General features: G+C 42.6%; 1 protein-coding gene across 3 annotated transcripts in view; it reads left to right on the forward strand.

Annotated features, from left to right (window-relative positions):
• TBC1D21 (TBC1 domain family member 21) overlaps window positions 1-24245 on the forward strand; it is a 53860-nt gene that overhangs the window by 20011 nt on the left and 9604 nt on the right. For all 3 annotated transcript variants that reach the window (XM_029575748.1, XM_029575750.1, XM_029575749.1), the window contains exons 5-9: window positions 2978-3072; window positions 8145-8255; window positions 9512-9612; window positions 12887-12983; window positions 16835-16935. In XM_029575748.1, the coding sequence (XP_029431608.1) occupies window positions 2978-3072; window positions 8145-8255; window positions 9512-9612; window positions 12887-12983; window positions 16835-16935 (505 nt within the window). The remainder of the gene's footprint in view (window positions 1-2977; window positions 3073-8144; window positions 8256-9511; window positions 9613-12886; window positions 12984-16834; window positions 16936-24245) is intronic.

Here is a 24245-nt window from a genome sequence, read left to right on the forward strand (position 1 = left end):
CACAGTAAAATAAAGGTGTACCAGGAGCACTAGAGAGATCTAAAAAGTACCTGTGGGACTGCTCCCGATATATGAGTTTCTTCCTGAGATGGAGAGTGGACGGGGTGGAAGGGAGATGAGTTGGTGCTATGCGGTTATTACAAAAAAAAGAACAAATATTATCTTTCTACTGTACATCATGAATAATATTGAAAAAGTTAACTGATTGTGAAGCTGATTGTTTACCTTCAAAAAAATGTTTGATTCAAGGATGTTATATGAATTTACATGTGTACTTTGAATTTTCAAAAGATATGCATGTAAATGACATAAGACTATAAGACGTGCTATGCTGGGTCAGACCAGGGGTCCACTGAGTCCAGCATCTCATCTCCGATAGTGGCCAATCCTGTTCACAAATACTCAGCAGATCCGAAAGAGTAGGTCCATTTCCTGTTTCCCACACCCAAGGATAAGTGATGGCATTCCCCTAGTTTATCTGGCTAATAATTGTTTATGGACTTTTCTTCCAGGAGCTTATCCAAATCCCTTTTTAAACCACATCCTCCAGCAATAAATTTCACAGCTTAATTGTGCATATAGTGAAAAAATGCTTTCTCCAATTTGTTTTAAATCTATCCATTAGTTTCATGGTGTATCCCATAGCCCTTGAACTATTTGAAAGAGTAAACAACTGTTCCCTATTTATCTGTTCCACCTCACTCACGATTTTATAAACTTCTATCATATCATCTTTCAGTTGTCTCTTCCCCAAGCTGAAGATCCCTAGTCTGTTTAACCTTTCTACATAAGGGAGCTATGCCGTACCCATTATAATTTTTGTCGCCTTTCTCTGCGTCTTTTCTAGTTCTGCTATATCTTTCTTGAGATAGGGCGACCAGAACTGCACACAGTACTCAAGATATGGTCATACCATAGATCTACTGTATGCATAAGGACTTTCATTTTCAGTTTCTATTTTATTTTTCCCAGGAATGTTGCAGTGTTTATTACAACAAGAAAAAAAATGATATTTACCTGATTTCTCCTGCGTTTGTTCTTGTTATAATAAACACTGAAAAATACCTTTGTAAAATAAAGTAAAAACTGAAAACAAAGGTCCCTATGTAGACAGAGGCATTATGGCAGGGGTGGCCAACTCCTGTCTTCAAGAGCCACAAACAGGACTGGTTTTCAGGATATCTACAATGAGTATGCATGAGACAGAGTTGCATGCACTGCCTCCATTGTATGCATATCTATCTCATGCATGTTCATTTTGGCTGTCCTGAAAACCTTACCTATTTGTGGCTCTTGAGTACTGGAGCTGGCCACCCCTACATTATGTATTCTCAGTGTTGTTCTGCATTCCTTTCCAAATAATTCCTAATATTTTATTTGCTTTCTTAATCACTTCCACACACCAAGCTGAGGATTTCAACATATTGTCCACAATGACACCAAGATCCTTTTCCTGGGTGGGGACTCCTAATACAGAAGAAAGCATTAGGTATCCGTAGTTGGGATTATTTTTCCCAACATACAGCATTTTGCACTTGTTCACATTATATTTCATCTGCCATTTAGATGCCCAGATTCCCAATCTTTCAAGGTCCTTCTGCAGTTCTACACACTCTGCTTGTGTTTTAACTACTTTGAATATTTTTGTGTCATCTGCAGATTTGATCACCTCACTCATTGCTCCCTTTTCCAGATCATTAATTGGTAAGTTAAACAACACTGGTCCCAGTACAGACCTCTCCTTTGGGAAAACTGACCACTTAGTCCTATTCTTTCTTTCCTGTCATTTAACCAGATTCTTATCCGTAATGAGACATTGCCTCCTATCCAATAACTTTTTAATTTCCTGAAGAGTCTCTCATGAGGGACTTTATCAAACACCTTCTGAAAATCTAGTCAGCTCAATTTGTCTACATGTTTGCTTACCCTTCAAAGAATTCTAATATATTAGTTAGTAGTTTTTGCCTCCTTGGAAAATCTCCTCACATTCTCTTTTAGCTTATTCTATTAGTGTTTTATATCTAATTTGCCAGTGCTTTTCACTTTCCTATTTTCCTCATCAGGTCCTGATTTCCATTTTTTTAAAGGATACCATTTTGGCTTTAATAGCCTCTTTTACAGCACCATTTAGCCACTGTGGTAGATGCTTGTTCTTCTTTAAACCTTTTTAAATTTGTGGAACGGATTTTATCTGGGCTTCCAAGATGGTGCATTTAAACAGTTCCCATGCCTCATGCAGACTTTTGACTCGTGTTACTGCTTCTTTTAGTTTCCTCATTTTATCACAGTCACCCTTTTTAAAGTTATATGTTACCACAGCAATTTTATTTTATTTCCCTCCAGTGATTATGTCAGAATTGACTGCAGTATGGTCACTCTTACCAATTGGTTTCATCATCATTACCCTTTGCACCAGATCCTGCATTCCTCTGAGAACTAGATCTAAAGTAGCACTCTCTCTCTCATTGGAGCACTTGCACATAACTTTATGCCACATTTTGCAACAGGTAAATTTGCGCCCATTTGTGTAGTCATATGACAACATGAGATTCAGACTCGAGTTATGTGGATATTGTGTATTTGAAAATCAGGTTCTTCTGTGCATGTATTTTCATAATTAGCTGCACTGCTGAAAGTTACCCCTTAATAATTTTTCTTGGGCATCTTTACAGACTTTTTAGTAGGGTTGCCGACTGGCAATACTGGTCACACTGATCCAGTCCTGCTTTTATTTCATTGTATGTATGGACTCGTAGATCTTAGAGGATTGATAGCTATGAATATGTTAATATAATGGGGTAAAATGAAAATCATAACAACCAGAGCAACAAAAGTCAGTCGGCAACCCTACATCTCAAAGACCTACAGTCAAGTCCAGAAGATCGCTAAAAAAACCATATAATCATTGTAATGATGCAACATTAACATGCAAATTTCAAGGATGTTTGACAGGCATTCTGTTTTCAAACTTTTATAGGAAACATTACCAAGATTTAAATGCCGTATTCAAGAAAATTCTGCCCTTGCTTGAAATGGAGCAGAAGGACTTCATCGAGGCCAAGTACATTATTGGTAAATAATGTAGTTCTTAGAAGAAAAAGAGTAGAGTCTCATTTTTTATTTTTATTTTTTGAAGAGATCAAGGTTTTAGTTAAATGAATTGAAAACATTTACAAGCAAAAAATATGCAATGAAAGTAAATGTATATTCATATTTTTGAAAGTCAAACTAATAAAAGTCAAATTACAATGTGGATGGGCCCATGGGCTTAGTGAACTATCATATAAAAGGTTCCCAGGGTGATCCCCAAGTCAAGTCTTCCACTCTCCAGGTTGTTTGGGGCTGCGATACCATGGAAAAAGCATTCAGAGCCCCCCAGGAATATGTTGCGCTTGGAGGTGGACCTTGTCCTGGAGCAGTGGAGAACGGCTCCCTGGTAGGGACCAGGAAGCACCTGCCCCCAGGGGGCAGAGCACAGGAGGAGACAGAGGCTAGGATGAGCTTCCCCACTGGAAGCCTGCATTCCCCTCCGGGTGGAGCCCATAGGGACCTGAACCGCTTGGACTTAGGTGGGCCTCACAGGGTCTCCCAGAGAGGTAGTAGAGAGGCGTGCCCACGAACAGCAAGGGAGCACGGTTAGACTCTAGGCTGTACGTCTGGAGGAACAAGGAAGGCCAGTACAGCATAGGCGATGACAAGGAAGGGACAAAGCCAGAATCAGAAGACGTGGTCAATGGCAGCCGGGGTCAGAATCCGAGGATCAGTCCAAGGAGTAGTCAAGGAAGCAGGGGTCAAGTTCCAGAGATCAGATAAGGTCACAAGGCAGGCAGAGATCAGGATCCAGGCAGCAAAGAGAATGGTCAAGGAGCAGGCCGAGGTCAGTACCAGAGAGACAGTCCGAGGGTACTACCTGGGGAAACAGGACAAACAGACGCTGGAACAGAAGGACGCTGGACAAGGCTAGAACAGTAGGACGCTGGAACAAGACTGGTACAAGACTGGTACAAGACTGAAAGCAGAGGCAAACTAGTACACATACAGTGCCGACCCGATTGCCAAGGCAAGGAAGTGCAGGCAGGGGCTTCCTTATATCGTACGTTCAATCAGGGCACGCCGCGGAGCTAGGACTCGCCCCTGGCCCTACAAGAGGCCGGGCAGTCCATGTGTGCATGCGTAGGGGTGTGGCCAATGCCACTGAGGATGCCGAACTCCGGCGTGAGGCCTGGTGCGCAGTGGAAGGCCCGGCGACCGCCGCTGCAGGACGCCGAGGCCTGGAGGACCTCTTGGCTGCCACTGGGGAAGCCGACCCATGACCTGCAGAGGAGCTAGCAAGGTGAGCAGGCCCGTGTGCGGGCCGAGCGCAGACGGGGTGCGCAACAGAAGAGGGTCAGAGTTAAGGTCATCTTTAAATGTTTGGAAATCGGGTGGTATACTAGAGAGAAACTACATAGAGCAATCAACAATTTAAGATAAGACCCCCTGATGCAGTTTCTTTGAAACGCCAGCTGATGTTGGGGAAGGCTAACTAACATAAAAATGTTTTGACAACACTTTGTGAACTGGGGATGGAATTATATAGTTTATATGTTAAATTTTGCAGTACATGTAATTGAAAAAATTAAGGAAAATAGATTATATTGGTATTCTTATATGGACTGTATGAGTGAATGATCAAGAGGTCCAGGATACTTCTCTTTTATGTTGAGTTTTGCACATACTCTCAGCTTTCTAACACCCATAAAGGTATAATAAATATGCAGGTATAGATTTGCCTTGTAGACAATTGGTTTTACTGTCCCTCTATTCTGGTGTTATTGTTCAAGGACAGTTTGCTTGGCTTTTGCTTTCAGTCTCATCATCATGGATGACATCTAGTGGCTGGATTCAGAGTCTATTGTTATAGGGTTATGGAAGGAGCTCAGGACCGTCACTTCAATAAACATAATAGGTACATTGGGATGAGGTGGGATGGGTGTGGGATATAAAATAGAAGAAAAATCTCTGGTTAGCTATAAATCAAGTCTCATGGTGCCAGGATCCCAGCCTTGGTTCTGACTGAGCTGGAGGCCAAAAGGAATAGGAGGAAACTGCCAGGTCAAAAAGAAAATAATTGTATCACAGTTTACAATATTGAAGAAAAATTGTCCAGCCTGAGATTGACTGTAGCCCTGTAATAGATACACCACTCTTGTCTAATAGCTATACTTCATCACTTATTAGCATGTACCAAATTATTATCAGTACCATCAGTACCAAAGCCAAAAATCCCAGTTGCAGACTCTGGAGAACAGTATTTTGGGCTGTATGGACATAGTTAATGTTGACCCCACCCCAATTATTTGTAATATTTGAGTTAATACAAATTAGCATGGCACAAAACAACAAACGTTCTTATTTCCTATAAGAAAAATAGCTTCTGGGTATTATATTCCTTGATTTGTTGCCATTTCATTTTCTTAAATTCTAGTTATTCTCTTTAATGTTCCTCACTCCATCGAAGCATCACAATTATGGAATACTTAGATACTTTCTTTGGCCATGGAAGCTAATTTGAATATCCTTTCTATCCTGGTGGATGCCTGGAATGCCCTTCCGGAGGATGTGGTGAAGACCAGAACTGTGAAGGACTTCAAAGGGGCGTGGGATAAACACTGTGGATCCATAAAGTCAAGAGGCCGCCAATGAAGAGTGGGTGACTCGCCAGAATGATGGCTACTGCCTGGAGACAATACCCTTATTAAATAAACATACACATGCTTACTGTGACTCCAACATCGCTCTAAGCTTCAACAACAAGAGGAAATGTGGTAAAAAGGATTCACACTCACAAAGAGGGGAGTAGCTGGCTTGTTACGGCGGTTACTACCCCAAATCAAATAAGCCTGATACTTCACTTTCAATGCATATACAGCATAGTTCTCTGCTTCAACGGCAGGGGAGAAGAAAAACTGATACTTCACACATCCAGCAGAGCTCTCTGCTTCAACGGCAGGGGAGAAGAAAAGAGGGTTCGCACTCACAAAGCGGGGAGTAGCTGGCTTGTTACGGCGGTTACTACCCCAAACCAAATGTGCCTGATACTTCACTTTCGATGCATATCCAGCATGGCTCTCTGCTTCAACAGCATGGGAGAAGAAAAACAACCAATAAGGGCTGTATAACATAGTCTGCGTAAAACAAATAAGCAAGGGTGTAGCTTGCTTATTGCGGCGGCTACTACCCCTAACTAATCAACCTAGATATTTTACTTGGATGCAGCTCCATCACTGCTCTCTACATTAAAGGTGGGGGTGGAAGGGAAATAGAACCAAGAGCTAAGAGAAACAGATAAGTATGAGAGAAAAAAATGTGAAGCTTGCTGGGCAGACTGGATGGGCCATTTGGTCTTCTTCTGCCGTCATTTCTATGTTTCTATGTTTCTATTATTGATTGAGAATTCTTTCTATGACAATTATTGTAATGATGCTCTTCATTCAAATCTCTTTTCTGGTCATCCATTCTTCTCAGCCTCTCATTTCCTTCTTAGTTACATTCTTTCAAGATGGTCCATTCTAGATCACATAATGCAGTGCTTTTCAGCTCGTACTCATGGGCCCATACAAGTCTGGTTTTGAAAACAAAAATTTCATAATAGAATTCAAAAAAGCATGGGACAAGCTTAGCTGTGAAGGAGTAATGGGTCTAAGACAGGAGTGGGCAAACTACAGCCGATGGGTCACAATCGACCTATGGGTACTTTTCTATTAGCAGGCAGCAAACCTTGTCCTAGCCAGAGGCAGCAACAAAAGTTCTGGGTGCATTGATACATTTCTTTCTACTGCTATCCAACTGGCTGACCATACACTTCTTCTCATTCCCAATTCCCTCTTCATGCTTCCTTTCCACAGCCCAATGATCAACTTATCCTAGATTTTTTTTCATTACTATAGACCTGACTTCTGGATTCACTACATCTTATAGGCCAACAGTGACAATGGTGAAACTAAAAGTCAGGGCTACAGTGATAAAAAAAAAAAAAGAAAACTCAACTGTGTGCATACATGGACGAGGCATACATGGACGATTCAGGAGAAAACACCAGAAATACCCAGAGGAGTAAGGGGCCTTCAAGGTTGACTCGAGCTTGCACCAGGGGCCGTGAGGGGTCCCCCTCAGAGTTATAAGGGGAGAACCCCTGCCTCTTACCTGGAGCTCTGACAGGGAATCCCCTTACAGACTCTGGTACAGGCAAGGGCTGCAAATGTTGCCCACTGTAAAAAAAGATTTTTACCCATATTTACTACGATATGGTTATGATCCTAATGAGCATGGGATAGCCAAATGTTTCAGATATTGACCACTAGTTTTGATGGCTATTTAGATTAGTACACAGACATGTACTAATCCAAATAGCCATGGGATGGGGCCTGAATGCTGGTCTAAGGAGGGAACATGTAAGCACCAAAAAGAAGACAACAAAGCCTGAAATAGCCTAGCAGCAGAGATGATTGAAGGCCAACATCATAACAGAATTTAAACTTATTTGGGACAGTTTAGAGGACAATGGTTGGAACAAGGTTGGCAGGCTGGGTAAATAAATATGATTTCATCATTTTTGGAAAGCAGCTGAAAGCTTTTTTGTTTAATAAAGTGTAATTTCCTGTAGTCAACTTTGTCATTTATCTAGTAAAAGCATGCAATAATTATTTACTTTATAATGCTATCTGTTATGTTTTGTATTTTAATCATTTTTATGTATTTTACTTGTTTTACTTTTTGCTTGTACTCTGCTTAGTAACGGTTCCTGTATAAGTGAAATAGAAATTGTTAAAAATTAAAAAGAAAAAAAGACATGGAGGTGGGCGCTGGTGTTAGTGAGTATGGAAATGTACCCCAAGTGGCAGAGAACCAGAGAGGAAGAATAGATGTGCCAATTGGTTCATTTCTGTCTTCATCTACTATGAATCTTCTGTGTTTTCAGAGTTAAAAAAAATACAATTAACCAGCATTTTAAACCAAATACATGCAAATATTCTTTTTGGTTACTAGAGAGTAGAAGCACCAGAGGTGACACCCACTGGCATAATGTCTCTTTCTTTATATGTTTGTTGCACTAGACCAAATTGTTGATATAAACCTCTGGTGCTTCTTTCTGCTTCTAATAGGGTGTGATCTGAAACGGATGCAGGATAAGGATAGTGAGGGAAATGTCTTTGTGAACAAAAGTCAGTTGGAGAATCTTTTGCTTCTGAATTATGTTTCCAATTCAAACTCTGGTAAGAATTTAAAAAAAAAACAAAAACCTACGGGGGTCGTATGACATAGTGAGGGCAAAGGTAGCGCCGGCGCCATTTTGAATATTGGCAATACGGCGCGAGTGCAGGAGGTCGCTCCCAGAGCCCCGCTGGACTTTTGGCAAGTCTTGTGGGGGTCAGGAGGCCCCCCCCAACCCCTCCCCTTTCCCTCATTTAAATCCTAACGTCGCGATGCAGTGGTTATCGTGTACCTTAGGGTGGTATCACATGCAATAACCTGCCTATCGCAGCTTGATGAATGGCCCTGTTAAAGCCCAATAGAAACCAGGAAAAATGTGGATAAGAAGCATATTACACGCCTGCCTGCCATGGAAAGTACAGTTTAGATAGGAAGACCGAGAAGAAAAGAAAGTATGTTCACAAGTGCAAATGAATCATTTTAACCCTATTAATCTTGAATATGGCCTTCCTTAAGAAAGACCTATATCAGCACCTCCAGCACAATAGGTATCCGTTAATAGGTTCCTTCCCCTCCCCCACCCCCCCCAAAAAAATGTGTAATTTTCTGTCTATTCAAGTTGGGTTTTTTTTTTTGTGCAGCAGTGCAGAGCTAGCAGTAGAAACATGGACTTAAAAATAGATGGTCGCCAGAAATTCCCCGGCCAGGGTCACAACTGATACATTTTAAGGTGACAACGGTGATTCATTGAACAGGCCAGCCCAAAAGCAGAGCCCCAACACGATGAAGTCACTCGGAAAGCCTTAATCCTATGTAAGACCGCCTGAAGCTGTTTCTGGCCTCAGCGCAAACAAAATAGTCAGGCCAAAAGTGTCAGTAACGCTCGTTTCTCTGGTCCTCCAAGCCCTCGCTGGGCTGCAGAAGGAGCTGCCCCCACTAACCAGCCGACACCATTTGTGCAGACCCTATCCCCCATCACATGCACAGGCTCCTACCAAAAACAGGAGGGACAGTCCATGCATGCAGTGAGGCAAGCATAGCCTCCCGGTCACCCTCTGCCCCAGTTAGTCCCTTCCTCCCCTCCCCCACCCCATTCCCTACAGTAAGTCCTTTACCCACCCCTTACCCCCTCGCGCCCACGTAAAACCCTCTCATCTATCATTCTGCTGCCGGAAAGCCTCTCCTCTTTTACTTCTGCACCAGAAGGTCTCTCACCTCCCACTCCCACGCCAGAAAGGCAATGAATTACTGATGGTTAAAAAAAAAAAAAAAAAAAAAAACTTGTGCTGCTAATTTTTTCTTTTTTTTTTCTTTGCAGACTATCAGCCAGGATTCCATGAAATGATGATGCTTATGCATCTTATTTTAGACCAAGAATATGAGACGTTCTGGATATTCCAGTTCTTCCATCAGAGGACAGTAGGTTTCCTTCCAGCTCTTACTGCCCCACGTTTCTCTCCCCCTCCCTCTACCTCCCACCCTCATTCCTCTTCCGTGCTCCGCAGCTACTTTTTTCGGCTCTCACACTGGCTACCTGCGCCGTCCCCGTAGGTCTACCCGCGTGCCTTCCATTCTCTTTCCGTGCTGTCCGTGGCTTTGATAAGGCTTCGCGTTTTTTGCTTGCCAACTGCAGCTGGGAAAGGCTAGCCCCAGACTGGCGATTCGGTTGCGATTGTTTGCCAAAATTACAAATACCCATTAAATACGTTTGGGAGGTGGACCCTGATGTGGTTAGCATTGCAGTCCCAAATTCTAACCTCTCGTTACTGTAGTCACCGTGAGATTCTTTGATCAGATAACTGTTGACCGTCAGCCCTGCCAGAATAAATCAGTACGTGCCTCATCCATCCACATCCCCTGTCAAAAGCATAATTAAATTGGGATGCCCCGATAACTCACTGGCAGTAATGTCATATGGAAAGCTTGCTTTTGATTTTCTCCTTCGGCTGGATAACTAACAGGAAATTACCCAATGGGAAAATAACACCTGTACACCCTGTAAGAATGACTCCTAGGAGCCATTTTGCTCGGCATTAAGGGGTCCAGGTACTAACTTGCTCTAGAATATTTTTCACATGTTCTCATTCAAAAATATCATAACCAAGAAAAGTGCAGGGAACTTGTATAGTCCAAATTCTTGTAAATTCTTTATTTTATATCTGCAACTCCACTGTTATGCAGTCGATTATCATCAGGAATAGTACAATATGTCCCCCGACACGGTCCCGTGTTTCGCCGAGGCTGCGTCGGGAGGGACAGTGAATTTAATCAAGCAGTCTTACAGTAGACTTCAAAAAGTTCAACAAGGAGCGCCAAGAATTTACAAGAATTTGGACTATACAAGTTCCCTGCACTTTTCTTGGTTATGATTTGATTGCTGAGTGCAGTTTGGCTCTGTGTTTGTTCGGACTCATTAAAAAATATAACATGTATGCTAAAAATGGCACAGAGAAGGCTGTGCAAAAAATTTTGGCATGAACATACAAAAAAATGAATCCCAATAATGTATACCTTGCAGTAGAGTGTCTATTAACCCCTGTCAGATCCCAAGAAATACTGGGAATCCAAAAGGTCCCTTTTATTCCTAATTAGACTGAAAAATGACTCAGCCACACCCAAATTTGCTACAGCTTACAACTTCCTTTCATGTTATGTGTACACAGAGAACAGCTTGAAAGAAATAGTGAAGAATTTCTGACATATGCAGTTAAGAAATAAATGTATATATCTAATAGTATTTCTCCATTTGTTCCATACAAGATAAACGTCAGAGAACTAACAAACAGAATGTCAGTTCTATACTCAAACTCATGTTTATTCAATGGGCTAATAACTATTAATTAATCTTGTGCTAAAGCCTTAATTATGCAATATAATGGCCTATAAGTTATGAACAACTACTGGTTATATCTAGTTTAGTTTAGGCATGCTTGCTTTTTAGCCCACTGTTTCATATATCTACCCTTAAGAAGTTTCTGCCAAATATGAATATATGTCCCTAAATCTTATTTTTCACTGTGCAGCCTCAGGATTGCCAGCCATAATGCATCACTACCTGGGAGAATCTAACTAGACATTCCCATTGGATGTGGCACCCCCTCAAAATACAGCCCGTACCGCAAGCTGCCTTTTCAGACTCCCCTGAGCTAACTGCCCCAAAGTGAAAGGGTTAATTAGCACGGGGTATTTCATCTTTACACCTCCTCCATCAAGATCAGTCACCACAACAGAGATAGCCCTCCTTCTGGAGACAACCCCAAACCTGATGCTGTCTGATCACCCCCCTCCAACCCAAGACGGCCCCAGATACCCTACTCTCCCAAAAGACCCAGATCCCTCCCCTCAAGTCAACGTATCCCCCTCCCCCTGCCATAGGCAGGCCTACCTGAATTAGTGCTTACTGCTCTGGAGGGTCACAGTCTTCAGCAGCGGGAAGCTTCAAGACAGGTGTTAAATTTAAGATCTTATTGGGCATGCCCAAAATAGCATGCGGAAGGCAGCAAACCATGTTATTCTCTGTTTTTGAGTGGACAGTCTCCTCCTCCTCCTACAGCTCACTCAGGAGCAGGCTTGGGATCCTGGTGCTATGGGTCTTCACAACTACCTGTGGATTTTTTCCCCCTCGCCAACATATCTCATCTGGTCATGGCGGTGACAGTCCTTGGCTGGAGACCATACGCCAGGGCTATCTCCAGAACCTTTCAATCATGGGCTCTGAATCCAGCCACCCTTGAGCTATGACTATGACTCATCCTCCACCGGGGGTTGTAAATGCCTGCCACCGCAACCCCAGCCAGCCAGGAAGCTGAAGTCCCTACTTGGGAATGAACTGGGGGGCCTTTTGCATGCCAGTGTACAACACTTCCACTGAGCGACCGGGCCAGCACGTACCATGCTGTTTGGCAGGTGCCCACTAAAACATAATTTGCATGTAAGCATATGCAAATGTTAGCATGCACCCGTTAACATGGAGGGGAGAGCTGAGTTACATTCAGTTTAGCGTGCAAGCCATTAGTGCATACCGTTCTATTTTTGTACACGTGTGCCAGCTAAATGTTAGTGCACCCCCCTCTAATTGCTCAGCCAAAGGATGAATGTTCGACATGGACAGGGTCTGCATTCCTTGCCGGAAGACTGTTGCTACATTGCCGGAGTCTAGTTTGGCAAGGGTAATGTCAAGCCCTTGCACGTTTTCTGAAATTGTAAAGAGTAATTAATCAAAGGCATGTTAAATTAGAGTAAACTAAACATTTTAGACTCATATCCACCCGCCCACATTAAGTTAAGATGCCTTGGAGCAATTTGCAGTATATATAGTTTACTGTGTGCTATTGTTATATTAAAGCACACCCTGCAGGGTGCACAGCTTAGAGCACATATTTGATATTCATGCACACCCAGGAGGGTTTCATTGGTATTCATTTATATTCTGACTTGTTATTTTACTTCACAGTCTATAAAAATAGCATGCAGGCAAATATTTGTTTAAGAATGAAACTCAATTATGATGTGTTCAGCTGCTATAGTGGAGCAGAGCTGCACTATGAGATTGCTGCCAGGCCTTGTCATTAGTTAGTGTATCGACATGTCTACCCCTATGTTAAGCGAAATTATGTAATGCACAGCACTGAAACCTCTCCCACTGCTCAGCTCTTCCTAACTTCCTTCTGTGTGCTCTCCTTCTTTCTGCAAGGGTTACAGCTGCCTGTTGAACTGTGGGGTTCAGAAAAACCTGCAAATGCTGAGGGACATCATTACCATCCTGGACCCTGCTTTATCGGCCTATCTAGGTGAGATCGTCCCTCCCCCCCACCAGGACTGCATTTGCTGGGTACCAGCGGGGAGAGGGCAGGAGCACAGCAACAGAATGTTCAAAGGCATTTTGTTTATTTACAGCAATTTATAGCTTGTCCACTTGCCAGGACATCTGTTCTAGGCGGGTTATCGCCGAGAGAAATTGTAAAGTATGTTGGACTACCGTCTGCATGGAAAGATAGAGAAAAGTATGTCGAGGGTGGAGAGGTAAATTTGTGAGTTTGTGAGGAAGAGAAAGAGAGTGTTCCAAGATACAGAGTAAGTAAGAGAGGATTTATAAAGGGGGTTCCTTCCATTTATTGCCTGTAGGGAAAAAGTTGTATAAAGCAAGTCCAGAAGGGGAAAGTGTTATCTATGCACAGTTTAGGTGTAAATGATGGTACCAGCCACTAGGTGGAAACCAAGTATAATCTAGTTGAGAGATCAACCTGCTTTCTGTTTTAATGGTATTTGAAATAGACATGGACAAGGAGTCAAGGTGGCACATTTGCCAACTTTCACTTGTGAAAATTCCGAACACCCCTCACAAGAATGATGGAATACACAGCAGCCCCAATAAAGCACACGTTTGTTGTTGCTGTTTATTGAAACCACTTTTAACTTACAATGGAATTGCAATCACATTTTCTAAAATAAATAACCTCCTTATTCTACTTTCCTGCTCTATATCCCCATCTTCAGTCCAGCATCAGTATTCCCCCTATCCTCACCGTTTCTCTTCCCCTCTATCCTATCCTCTCTCCCTCTCCCTCTCTCTCTCTCTCTGTCTTCTCTGTGCATCTCTACTCCCTCTCTTTTCCCCCTGACCCCACCTGCATTTACAGAATAAACATATTTTTTTCATTTTCTATCATGTATCCCTGGATCACACATCACCAGCAGAAATGAGCTAAAAAAAATGTAACATAAACTTCAAAATTTACCTAAATAACCAAAAATTACAGCACATCCCTAGACAATGCCTACCTTGGCCTGACATTACTTGTATCTGGCAACTTGGCTAAAAGGCATTTCATGCAAAACTCCTAAGAGCCTTAGATGCAATAAAGAAATCCCTGGTCAGTTTTAGCCACCTAGCAAAACTGCCTTTAAAAGCATTTGACAGTATTGCATCAACAATTTTAGAAAATGGATACAAGACCTTATTTAGATGACATCTAACTGTTAGAGACAAATACAGAATAAAATGACAATAAAACATAAATAGAAATGTGCAGACAAAAATTGAACTGGAAACCCCAACACCCATGGCTACGCTACAGACAGGGTGTTCTGAAAAGGCAACCACGAGCAGGGAAGGGCCATGGAGGACTTTCATTAGCAATTAGAGGTGAAGGTGTTCTGATAGCCATTTAGGAGGCAGGCTGATCAAGTCCCATATCCTGTGGGGGGACATTTTATTTGTTTTATTTATTACATTTATAAATTGCTTTCCAATTTTTACAATTAAAGCTTCCAAAATGATGTACAAAACAAATAACATAAAATTGCAATAAAATCATAAAACCAAACAAGACATCCTCCAAACAATGGAAAGGGCTTACAAAGACACTTCTAAAATTACCATAAAGTAGAGGTAGCATACCAGGAGCTGACTCATCTGAAACTATTGGTGATAATATAAAGGAAATCGTACCTGAGACATCATCATAAACAAGCAAATTGCCTTGATAACAGGCATCAGTATGGCTCTAAAACTTCTTGGTGGTAGTGTAAGGCTCAAGGCTAGGTCAGAGGATGCGGGCCTTTGGTGCTAGACTGGAAGGTTAAAATCCGGACAGTTTCCAGACATTTTAGCCCTCCGGCTGGCTTCCAAACACTGTCTCTAAAGTCTGTACTATCTGCAGAAAATCCAGACAGTTGGCAACCTTAATTGGTGGGAGAAGGAGGAGGTCATCTGAAAACTCTGAGCCAGTCCTGGTTTTGCCCTATGTTATGTATGGATTTATACTTCTTGGTTTGATGGGGATTTTGTTTAGCAAAATCAATAGAATACACTCCTCTTTTCAAAGAAGGAAATATGAATATTGAAAAGAGCTATAGTTTCGTTTATTATCTTCTTGAACTGCCTCTTTACAAATACAAAGTGATGTACATTAAAATACAATATACATTCATAATAACAAATAAGATAGAAGTGGTCCTTTCCTCCTCCCAGAATTTGGGGAAATCAATCATCTTGATCTGTGTTTCTGCATGGAAGGTGCAGTGTGTATAGAAGCCTTGCTTACTAGGACTACTATTCACAAGTTTCAAATTTGTGTTAATTCAGCTCCCTTTTCTGTGTCTATTATCATGGGGGCAATATTCAGCAGCTGGTTGGCTTGCAAAGTTATCCAAATAAACTTAACTGGCTAACTTTGTCAGGATATTCAGCAATGCCACTGAATATACCTGACTATCTTGAAGATAGCCAGACAACTTTATCCAGCTAATTTTAGGACTATTCTATGGCACAACCAGATAACTGATCAGGCTAACTTAATTCTGTGCAAAATGCCCCTATGTTATCTGACTAAAATTTAGTCGCATAAGTGGCAAAAAATATTTAAAAGTCAGCAAAATGTAGCCAGATAACTCACAATTAATCCAGTTTACTGCATTGAATATGACCCCCCCATGTGTCCAATATGTAAGCACATACTACTCTATGTACTCCTGGGGGAATTCTGCACAAAAAAAATTTTAAATTCTGCACACAAAAATGTAAAATAGTGTACACAAAAAGTTAAAATTCTGCATACTTTATATTGGTCAAAATACACAATGTACATGACAGTTTTTAAGTAACTAATTTCAAATGTAATACAGAAAGCAGTTATTACTTAAAGATGCAGAGTTTTAAATATTTTGAGCAGAATTTCCCTAGAAGTTCACTGTAAGAGAGTCCCTTCCACCCTCTCTCCCCTGCTAGTCTCCTTTCACTCTCTAGGCTCTCTAGGCTCAACCCCTTCCACTCTATTTCCACTTCCAGAGTTCGACCCCTCTCTCAGTATTGTCCCTCACATAGGATCCCTCTGTACCTCTCTCTCTCTCTCTTTCTCACACACACATACACACACCCTCATACAGGCTCCCTCTCTCACACACACACATGCATACATACACATCCCCTCATGCGGGCTCCCCTCTCTCTCACGCATACATACACCCTCACACAGGCTCCCTATGTCTCTTTCTCACACACCCTGCACACTGGCTCCCTCTCTCTCTCTCTCACACACATACACACACACTTATCCCTTCACACAGGCTCTCTTCCTCACACATAAACACACCCTCACACAAGCTCCCTTTCTCACAAACAAGCACCCTCACTCCTTCACATACACACAATCCCTTTTTCACACACACACCAGCTCCCAGTCTTTCACACATATACACACTCCTTCACAATCACCTCAATAGGCTCCCTCTCTCTGGCACCCACACCCATGCACCTTCACACATGCTCTCTCTTACCTCCCCTAGGCTTGTAGTCTTACACACACCTCTACATTCAGCCTCACTCTCTTTGAAGCCTGCTTCATCTTCAACTGAGTGGGACGAGCTCTGCCAGCGGCACACCAGGGTCTGCTCTATCTTTGCTGTGCGTGGGATGGACTCCACTCACAGCACACCAGGGCTTGCTCTATTTTTGCCAAATTCTGTGCAGAAAATGGAAATTCTGTGCAGAAGAATTCTGTGCAAATTCTCCACTCTGAAGTAGTGCAAAATTCCCCCAGGACTATCTGTAGATACATGCTAGAAGAAATGTAGGACATGTCCCAAGAGGGTAGTGATGGTTTTAAGCACCTTCAGTGCTCTGTTTCTTGTTTTCATGTAGATGAGAAAAGTATAAGAACACTGGATTTCCTCACCCCATGGTTTTGCCTCTTCTTTTTAAGAACATTCAAATACTTTGATGATGTGTGGAGACTCTGGGAGGTAAGACTGGAATGAATGAATGAACTTTATTTACGTATATATATCATATTGTATTTCCTACTGAGGAATCTTAAAGTGCTTTGTGAACATTGAGACAAGGAGGTGGAAAGTAAAACAAAAGCCAGAGATTAACTATCACTTGTGATTTAACTGCTAGCGGAACTATTTATCTTCCCAGTGAATTTCTCAGGTATCAATTGGGTAGTCCTTCTAACCTGCTGAACTTATAGTGAGGGAATATTTTATTTGGGGGGGTGGACATTTCAGTCATTTCAGAGCAGTTGATTGCCCAGCCAAATAAACCAGCTGATGCACCACTAATGTTTAGATCCACGTAAATGGTGAACTTGTTGATCTTAAAAACGGCTTCCCACTGTGCTGTTGAATGCATACCTTTTTTGGATGCTAGCAAGGGATTTCCAGGACAAGCTGATCCAGTCTTGGTTGTAACCCATGGCCAGCATGGACTTGTAGCCTTGCTTTTCTTAGAGAAATCAATAGGGACACCAGAGCTACAGGTCCATGCAGGCCAAGGGATAAAACCAGGACTGGATCAGCATATCCTAATAATCTGGAGTCAGCTGGCAACTCTACAGTGAATGATGTCATCATACCCTGCTTCATCGTGAAAGAAAGGCAACATGTGGAATCAGAGTTTTTGATAGAAGCATGCAAACACGTCATAGTCAAACTCAAATCAGGGGAAATCTAGCCCAGTTTGAATTCAACAGAATTTCTCAAGTTTCCCACAATATTCTGCTTGGGAAATCAGTCCATTTTCCCCTCTCTTCTGGAAAGATCTAAGTGAAATTCAAAGGTTTTCAGAAAATCCCAAACTGGACCTGGTATATGACTGGACCTCTAATGTCCGGGTTGGTGCCTACCTCAGCACCAGTGGCCATCAGACGGTATGGTTTGCTATAATGGCCAAGGTGGAAAGGAGTCATACAGACTTCAAAGTCCTGGATTTCAGAAAGAACAGCTCTGGTACAATGGGGCGGCAGAGTGGGAGAAGTGGAGGAACAGTGGACTAAACAAAACCGAGCTATAGCAAGGGTGACAGATCTGTATAGCACGAAAGTTAATAAACATAAGTGGAAAAGAAAACCACTTGGGTTTTCCAAAGAGGTGGCTGAAAAAAAATAAGGGCAAAAAAATTAGCATTAAAAAGACGTCAGGATGGCCAAAGCACGATGGCCAAAAGAGATCTTTATTTCAATATAAAATACATAGATAGATAGATAGATAGATAGATGATGGTTGCTAAGGGTGCATATGGTAGTAGGGTAGATACCACACCATTTACGAAAGAGAGTGTTTATGTGGGACTAGAAAATCTAAACATGGACAAACCCATTGGGGCTGGATGGGATGCACCCAAGGATATTAAGGGAGCTCAAAGATGTTCTGGCAGGGGCCACAGAAGGACTTGTTCAATCAAACTTTGGAGATGGGTGTTTTCCGATAGAACTCATTACAAATAATTCACTTAATAGACAAGTTGAGCCCAACTAGTAGAAAGCATTCATAGAAGGTTTCTAACAGGAATGTATTGATGAGAAATAGCTAAGGTTCACTTGGGACATTTATTCCTAAATAAAGATCTGACACAAGTAGTAAAATATACTATGAGAAAGTAGGTTTGATTTACCAAAATTCATTAATATTTCTGCATTTGTAAGGCTATTATCTCTTATTCTCTCCATCCTAACCTTGGCTATTATTAGGGAGATGTTGCGCCTGATCTCCAGTGCTTCTGCCGGTTTTCTGCCAATTCCCGGCCAAGTGCTTCAACACTCACATGTGTATGCAGCTTTCTTGAGAGCTATTTCCAGGACCATTCAAAAGGTGCCCAGGGGATGCAACATGGAAAGCACCACTTGTCTGACACCCCCCCCCCCCCTCAGCGCTGAGCCAGAACTGAAATCCCTGGCTCACACTGAGCAGGGCAAAATGTTCACCTCCGTGCCACTGGGCCAGTTTCCATCGCTTAAACTTAACATTTAAAAAAATTAATATCAAAGATATCCCAATAGGATCATGATTTTATCTGCTTCCTGACCTTAATCCAAACCAGCACAACGTACAGAGTAAACACACAGTTTCCAGGCTGCTTGTGATGGATACAGTGCCTTCCGATGTTTCCTGTGGTCCTGCTGAGGTTTGCTTTAACTACTGCATTTTTCGTATCCAACTGCTGTGCTTTGCAGCTTCTCTTTGTAGAGGACAGAAAAGGCTATTTTTCTCCACAGACACAATTAATAAAATGGCGAGAAATTAAGCCAATTAATCCGTAATAGTCATAGTCCCTTGTTGCTGTGTCGTGTGATCGCCCGGCACTTTTCTAGGCTAAATCCAGACCATGCTAAATGTTATTCACTTTGGTGAACAGGGACTCTTTCTGCTGTATTCCTGCGCCTGCCCACAGTAAAAGTCTTCCTTGTTCTGCGGGGGAGCTTGCATGTACATTGTGCCCGTGGCTTTCCAAGGGGAACTCTCCCCAGGGCTGCCCCTTTGTCTGGGCCAGCACAGGTGCCGCAGATACAGAGCAGCACTTGCAAACATCTGAAAGTACGCACGGGGATCTCACAATGAAATCCCCGCCCGTGTTTTAGAGTTCCCGCCATCAGTCAGTACACCTGCTTTCAGCCATGTTCATGAGGAACAGGGCAGTTTTCAAATGGAATTTTTACTGCCATTCATGTGCGGGATTTTATAGCCACCAAAGTTGCTGCCTGCTTAAAGACTGAGAAGACCATGAAGGGCCCATATCCAGAATCTCTCAAGACCCAAAATCAGCTAAGAAGAAGAAGGCAAGGATAGGGATGTGAATCGTTTTAGGACGATTAAAATTATCGTCCGATAATTTTAATATCGTCTTAAACCGTTATGGAACACAATACAATACAGATTCTAACGATTTATCGTTATAAATCGTTAGAATTGTGAGCCGGCACACTAAAACCCCCTAAAACCCACCCCCGACCCTTTAAATTAAATCCCCCACCCTCCCGAACCCCCCCCCAAATAACTTAAATAACCTGCGGGTCCAGCGGCGGTCCGGAACGGCAGCGGTCCGGAACGGGCTCCTGCTCTGAATCTTGTCGTCTTCAGCTGGCGCCATTTTCCAAAATGGCGCTGAAAAATGGCGGCGGCCATAGACGAAAAAGATTGGACGGCAGGAGGTCCTTCCGGACCCCCGCTGGACTTTTGGCAAGTCTCGTGGGGGTCAGGAGGCCCCCCACAAGCTGGCCAAAAGTTCCTGGAGGTCCAGCGGGGGTCAGGGAGCGATTTCCCGCCACGAATCGTTTTCGTACGGAAAATGGCGCCGGCAGGAGATCGACTGCAGGAGGTCGTTCAGCGAGGGTTCCGGCGCCTCGCTGAACGACCTCCTGCAGTCGATCTCCTGCCGGCGCCATTTTCCGTACGGAAACGATTCACGGCGGGAAATCGCTCCCTGACCCCCGCTGGACCTCCAGGAACTTTTGGCCAGCTTGTGGGGGGCCTCCTGACCCCCACGAGACTTGCCAAAAGTCCAGCGGGGGTCCGGAAGGACCTCCTGCCGTCCAATCTTTTTCGTCTATGGCCGCCGCCATTTTTCGGCGCCATTTTGGAAAATGGCGCCGGCTGAAGACGACAAGATTCAGAGCAGGAGCCCGTTCCGGACCGCTGCCGTTCCGGACCGCCGCTGGACCCACAGGTTATTTAAGTTATTTGGGGGGGGGGTTCGGGAGGGTGGGGGATTTAATTTAAAGGGTCGGGGGTGGGTTTTAGGGGGTTTTAATGTGCCGGTTTTTCGATTTTTCGATTTTTAACGATTTTTAACGATTTTTCACGATATTTTACCCCCCCAAACGGCAACAATACGATTCCCTCCCCCTCCCAGCCGAAATCGATCGTTAAGACGATCGAGGACACGATTCACATCCCTAGGCAAGGACAGTGTTTATCAACCCTTTGCTGGACTACAAATCCCAGAGTTGACAGAAAAAATACAGACGCGGTTTGGAGTTAGCTGGGAACTCTGCACCTCTGGAAGAGGCGGAATCCGGGAGGTATCCCGACGGGATGTTTTTGAGGGTGGCCTGACGGTTTCCTGAAGGGGAAAGGGCAATGTTATTATTAACCAATTAAAAGTGAGCAAACGGAGGTCGAGGGAGGTGAAATGATTTTGCTCAAGGTTATGCAAAGAATTGGAAACCCTTCCGTCCCTCCCAGGAACTTCCCTGACTCATAAAACCACGGCAAAAGCTGAACAGAAAGACAAGTGATTGTGCAGAAAGGGAAGGATAAGCCACAGGAAGTATGCGCAGGATGGAGTATGGCAAATCAGAACTGAAGGGACAGTGGGTCCTTCTACATCAGCTGTCACATGACTCCGCGGAGCTATTTTGTCTCATTCATAATCCATTTTGCATTACGTAGCCCTGTGCTCTCAACAGCATATACAATTCCCAGAACACCTAGGTATAGCAGTTTGAAACAACAAGTAAGTCTTGCCAAAAAAAAAAAAAAATCCGGGTAGGGTTTATGGTTTCATTTGAATCATTAACATCTATACAAACTCTGCTGTAGTGTGTTCCAGGCCAGTGTTGGAGGTTTCTGAGGCAACAGAGCATCTGGCCGAGTTTTAATGTCTTGCTTTGCAGTACATTGTGTACAGTACCAGTGTGTATTAACTGACAATTAATCATGATATACTACACACTGTTCTGTGACTTATCACATTAAATTGGGTTAGGAGCAAATGAAAGCCTCAATTCTGCTATAGAGCAATGCCTTCTTATCATACTAAATCATGTTATCCTGCCAGGCCTGATGCGATAGGGGTAAATATTGAGTGCTTATCCCTGAGCCCCAAGCACAAGGAGACCCCTAGAATCCCACAAATATATTTAAAGAATAAATGACAAAAGTGGGGAATGATTGTATAAATATAGTTACCGAGGTATCTCTCAGAAATTGATGTTTTTAAGTGTAGGATGTCTGAACAGTGCTACGAGCCTGATAAATACAAGCTAAATACAGTAGAGCATCTTATATCTGAAATGGTCAGAACAAGGTTATTCCGGATAATGGATATTTCCGGATAATAGGATGCCTTCCTCCTTGCAGCCGTCATGATTTAAATAGCTGACCTGACACCTGTGAACCTCATGAGAAGGAGAGATGCTGGCCGCAGGAGGAGCGGGTTGAAGCAATGCCAGTAGGAAGAGATGGTGAAAGAAGTGCCAGGCTTCCGGCTATGCTTGCCAGCCGGGTCGGGTCAGGCTGAAGGGGTAGGAGTTTGGTTGGAGGTGCAGGGAAGGGGGGAAGTGATAGAAAAAGGTGCCAGCAAAAGGGTGGAAGTCACTTTCACTTCTTCCTCTCCACCATTCTGTGGGCTTTTGCGGACTTCTGACTGATTTTTTTCTGGAAAATGGGTCAAGATGCTCTATATCATTAATGACATTTTTGGACCCTGACTATAAAATATTCACAGTACAAAGCCTTCATAAAGGCTTAATATTACTTGTTTTTCAGACATCGGCGATGCAGTATTCAAGACCATCATAACACCCATTCACCAGGTCAAATATAATCATCGGTCTCTGATTTCATTTTAGGTATTTCTTTTTATTTTTTAGTATATCTTATGCAAATAAAATGAAGAATTACTTTCCTCAAAAGCTTCCCTTTTCACTCATCCAAAGGCACCAATAATTCACTGAGCCAATGAGACTTAAGTAGGCAATCCCATCCAGAGGCATCAATAATTCTTTGAGCTGAAGAGAATTCAATAGGCAACCCAACATAACGTTATGTTTCGAAGACTCTGCATCAGGGGTGAACACACTGCAGAGGATTTCACTGACATAGTGGCATCAAGAGACTTCTGTTGTGTCATTCTAAAAAAGAAATACTTAAAAAGAAATCAGAGACCAATGATTACATTTGTGTGTGAGTCAATAATTATCTCCACACTTACGTATGTTATGATGTCTTGAATACTGCATATCCGATGTCTGTATAACAAGAAATATTAAGCCTTTATGAATGCTTTGAACTGTGAATGGCATACTTTTTGCATTCTGTCTTATAACTCTGCTATTTTTGGTAATTCATAAAGAATTCAATACCAGAAAAAGGTAAAATGAAAGAAGTATTCATATGATTTGCCTGAAGTTTTTTAAATGGAGAGAGATGGCAAAATTTAATTTTTGCCTTAGATTGCAAACATTCTAAGTCCATTATCAACAGTAAAATAATGACATGCTTTTATAAATTGCCCGATCGACTATTGGCAATGCCTGCCTCTGATCTTAACTTTTTTTCATTCTTCAAATAGTTTTACAGAAATATTTTTCTAGTATTGAACAGATTCCACTTTACTCCAGTCCGCTCAGTTGAACCATAAATTGATTAATGCCAGGTCCTCTATAGATCACTCTGGGATTGTCTCCTCTTTCCCAGCACGGGATTACTACTGAATGTTTATTTATTTATTTTTATTTTTTTCTATACCGACATTCTTGTAGATATTTTTTCAAATTAAATTAAATTCCATCTTTTCTTTTTTTTGTGAACACCACTACTGGCTCCCTGCTGCATCATGGAACTCTCCTACAATGAGTATCTTATGGTCAGTGAGTGAGATGTGGGTGGATTTCAATGAATGTATTGAGCATCACCACCACCACACTAAGGGCCTCAGGTGGGCCTCTTCCCTACCAGTGAACCCCAGCATCCCAGGAGCTATTTGTGTGATGCTATGGCAGAAAGAATTAGAGGTCCAGGGCATTGAAAACATTCTGGGAACTGTGTGGCTCTTCCATTCAGTCTACTAAAGGAAGGGGAGGAGGCAGATGGCACACGAGCAGGGTCCCAAAAGTGTGATAGTGTTGGAGAGTGATGAATTAGACCGATTTATCTTGTTAACTTATTTGTGGAACCAATGGTTTTAGCTGGAAAATGCGGGAAAAAGAAAAGATGGCATCATTCTCATCCAAAAGAGGTGAAGATGGTGGTTTCCAACTAAACCAGCTCTCTGCTTCAACAGCAGGGGAAAAGGGGAATGAAATTCAGATAACAACCAAAGAGGGCCCTGTTACAGTCTAGGGAAACAAATAAGCATGGCGGTAACTTGCTGGTGCGGTGGTTACTACTCTTAAACAATAAGCCTACATACTATTAATGCAACCCCATCATTTCTCTCTGCTTTAACGGCAAGTGGTAACAGGAAATTGGATTCAGATAGTAACCAACTAGGGCCTTGACTTTTACGGTTTAGGAAACTAATAAGCATGGGGGAAACCTGCATGGTGTGACAG

Source organism: Rhinatrema bivittatum, chromosome 13 (genome assembly GCF_901001135.1).
Source record: "Rhinatrema bivittatum chromosome 13, aRhiBiv1.1, whole genome shotgun sequence".
NCBI classification, from domain to species: domain Eukaryota; kingdom Metazoa; phylum Chordata; class Amphibia; order Gymnophiona; family Rhinatrematidae; genus Rhinatrema; species Rhinatrema bivittatum.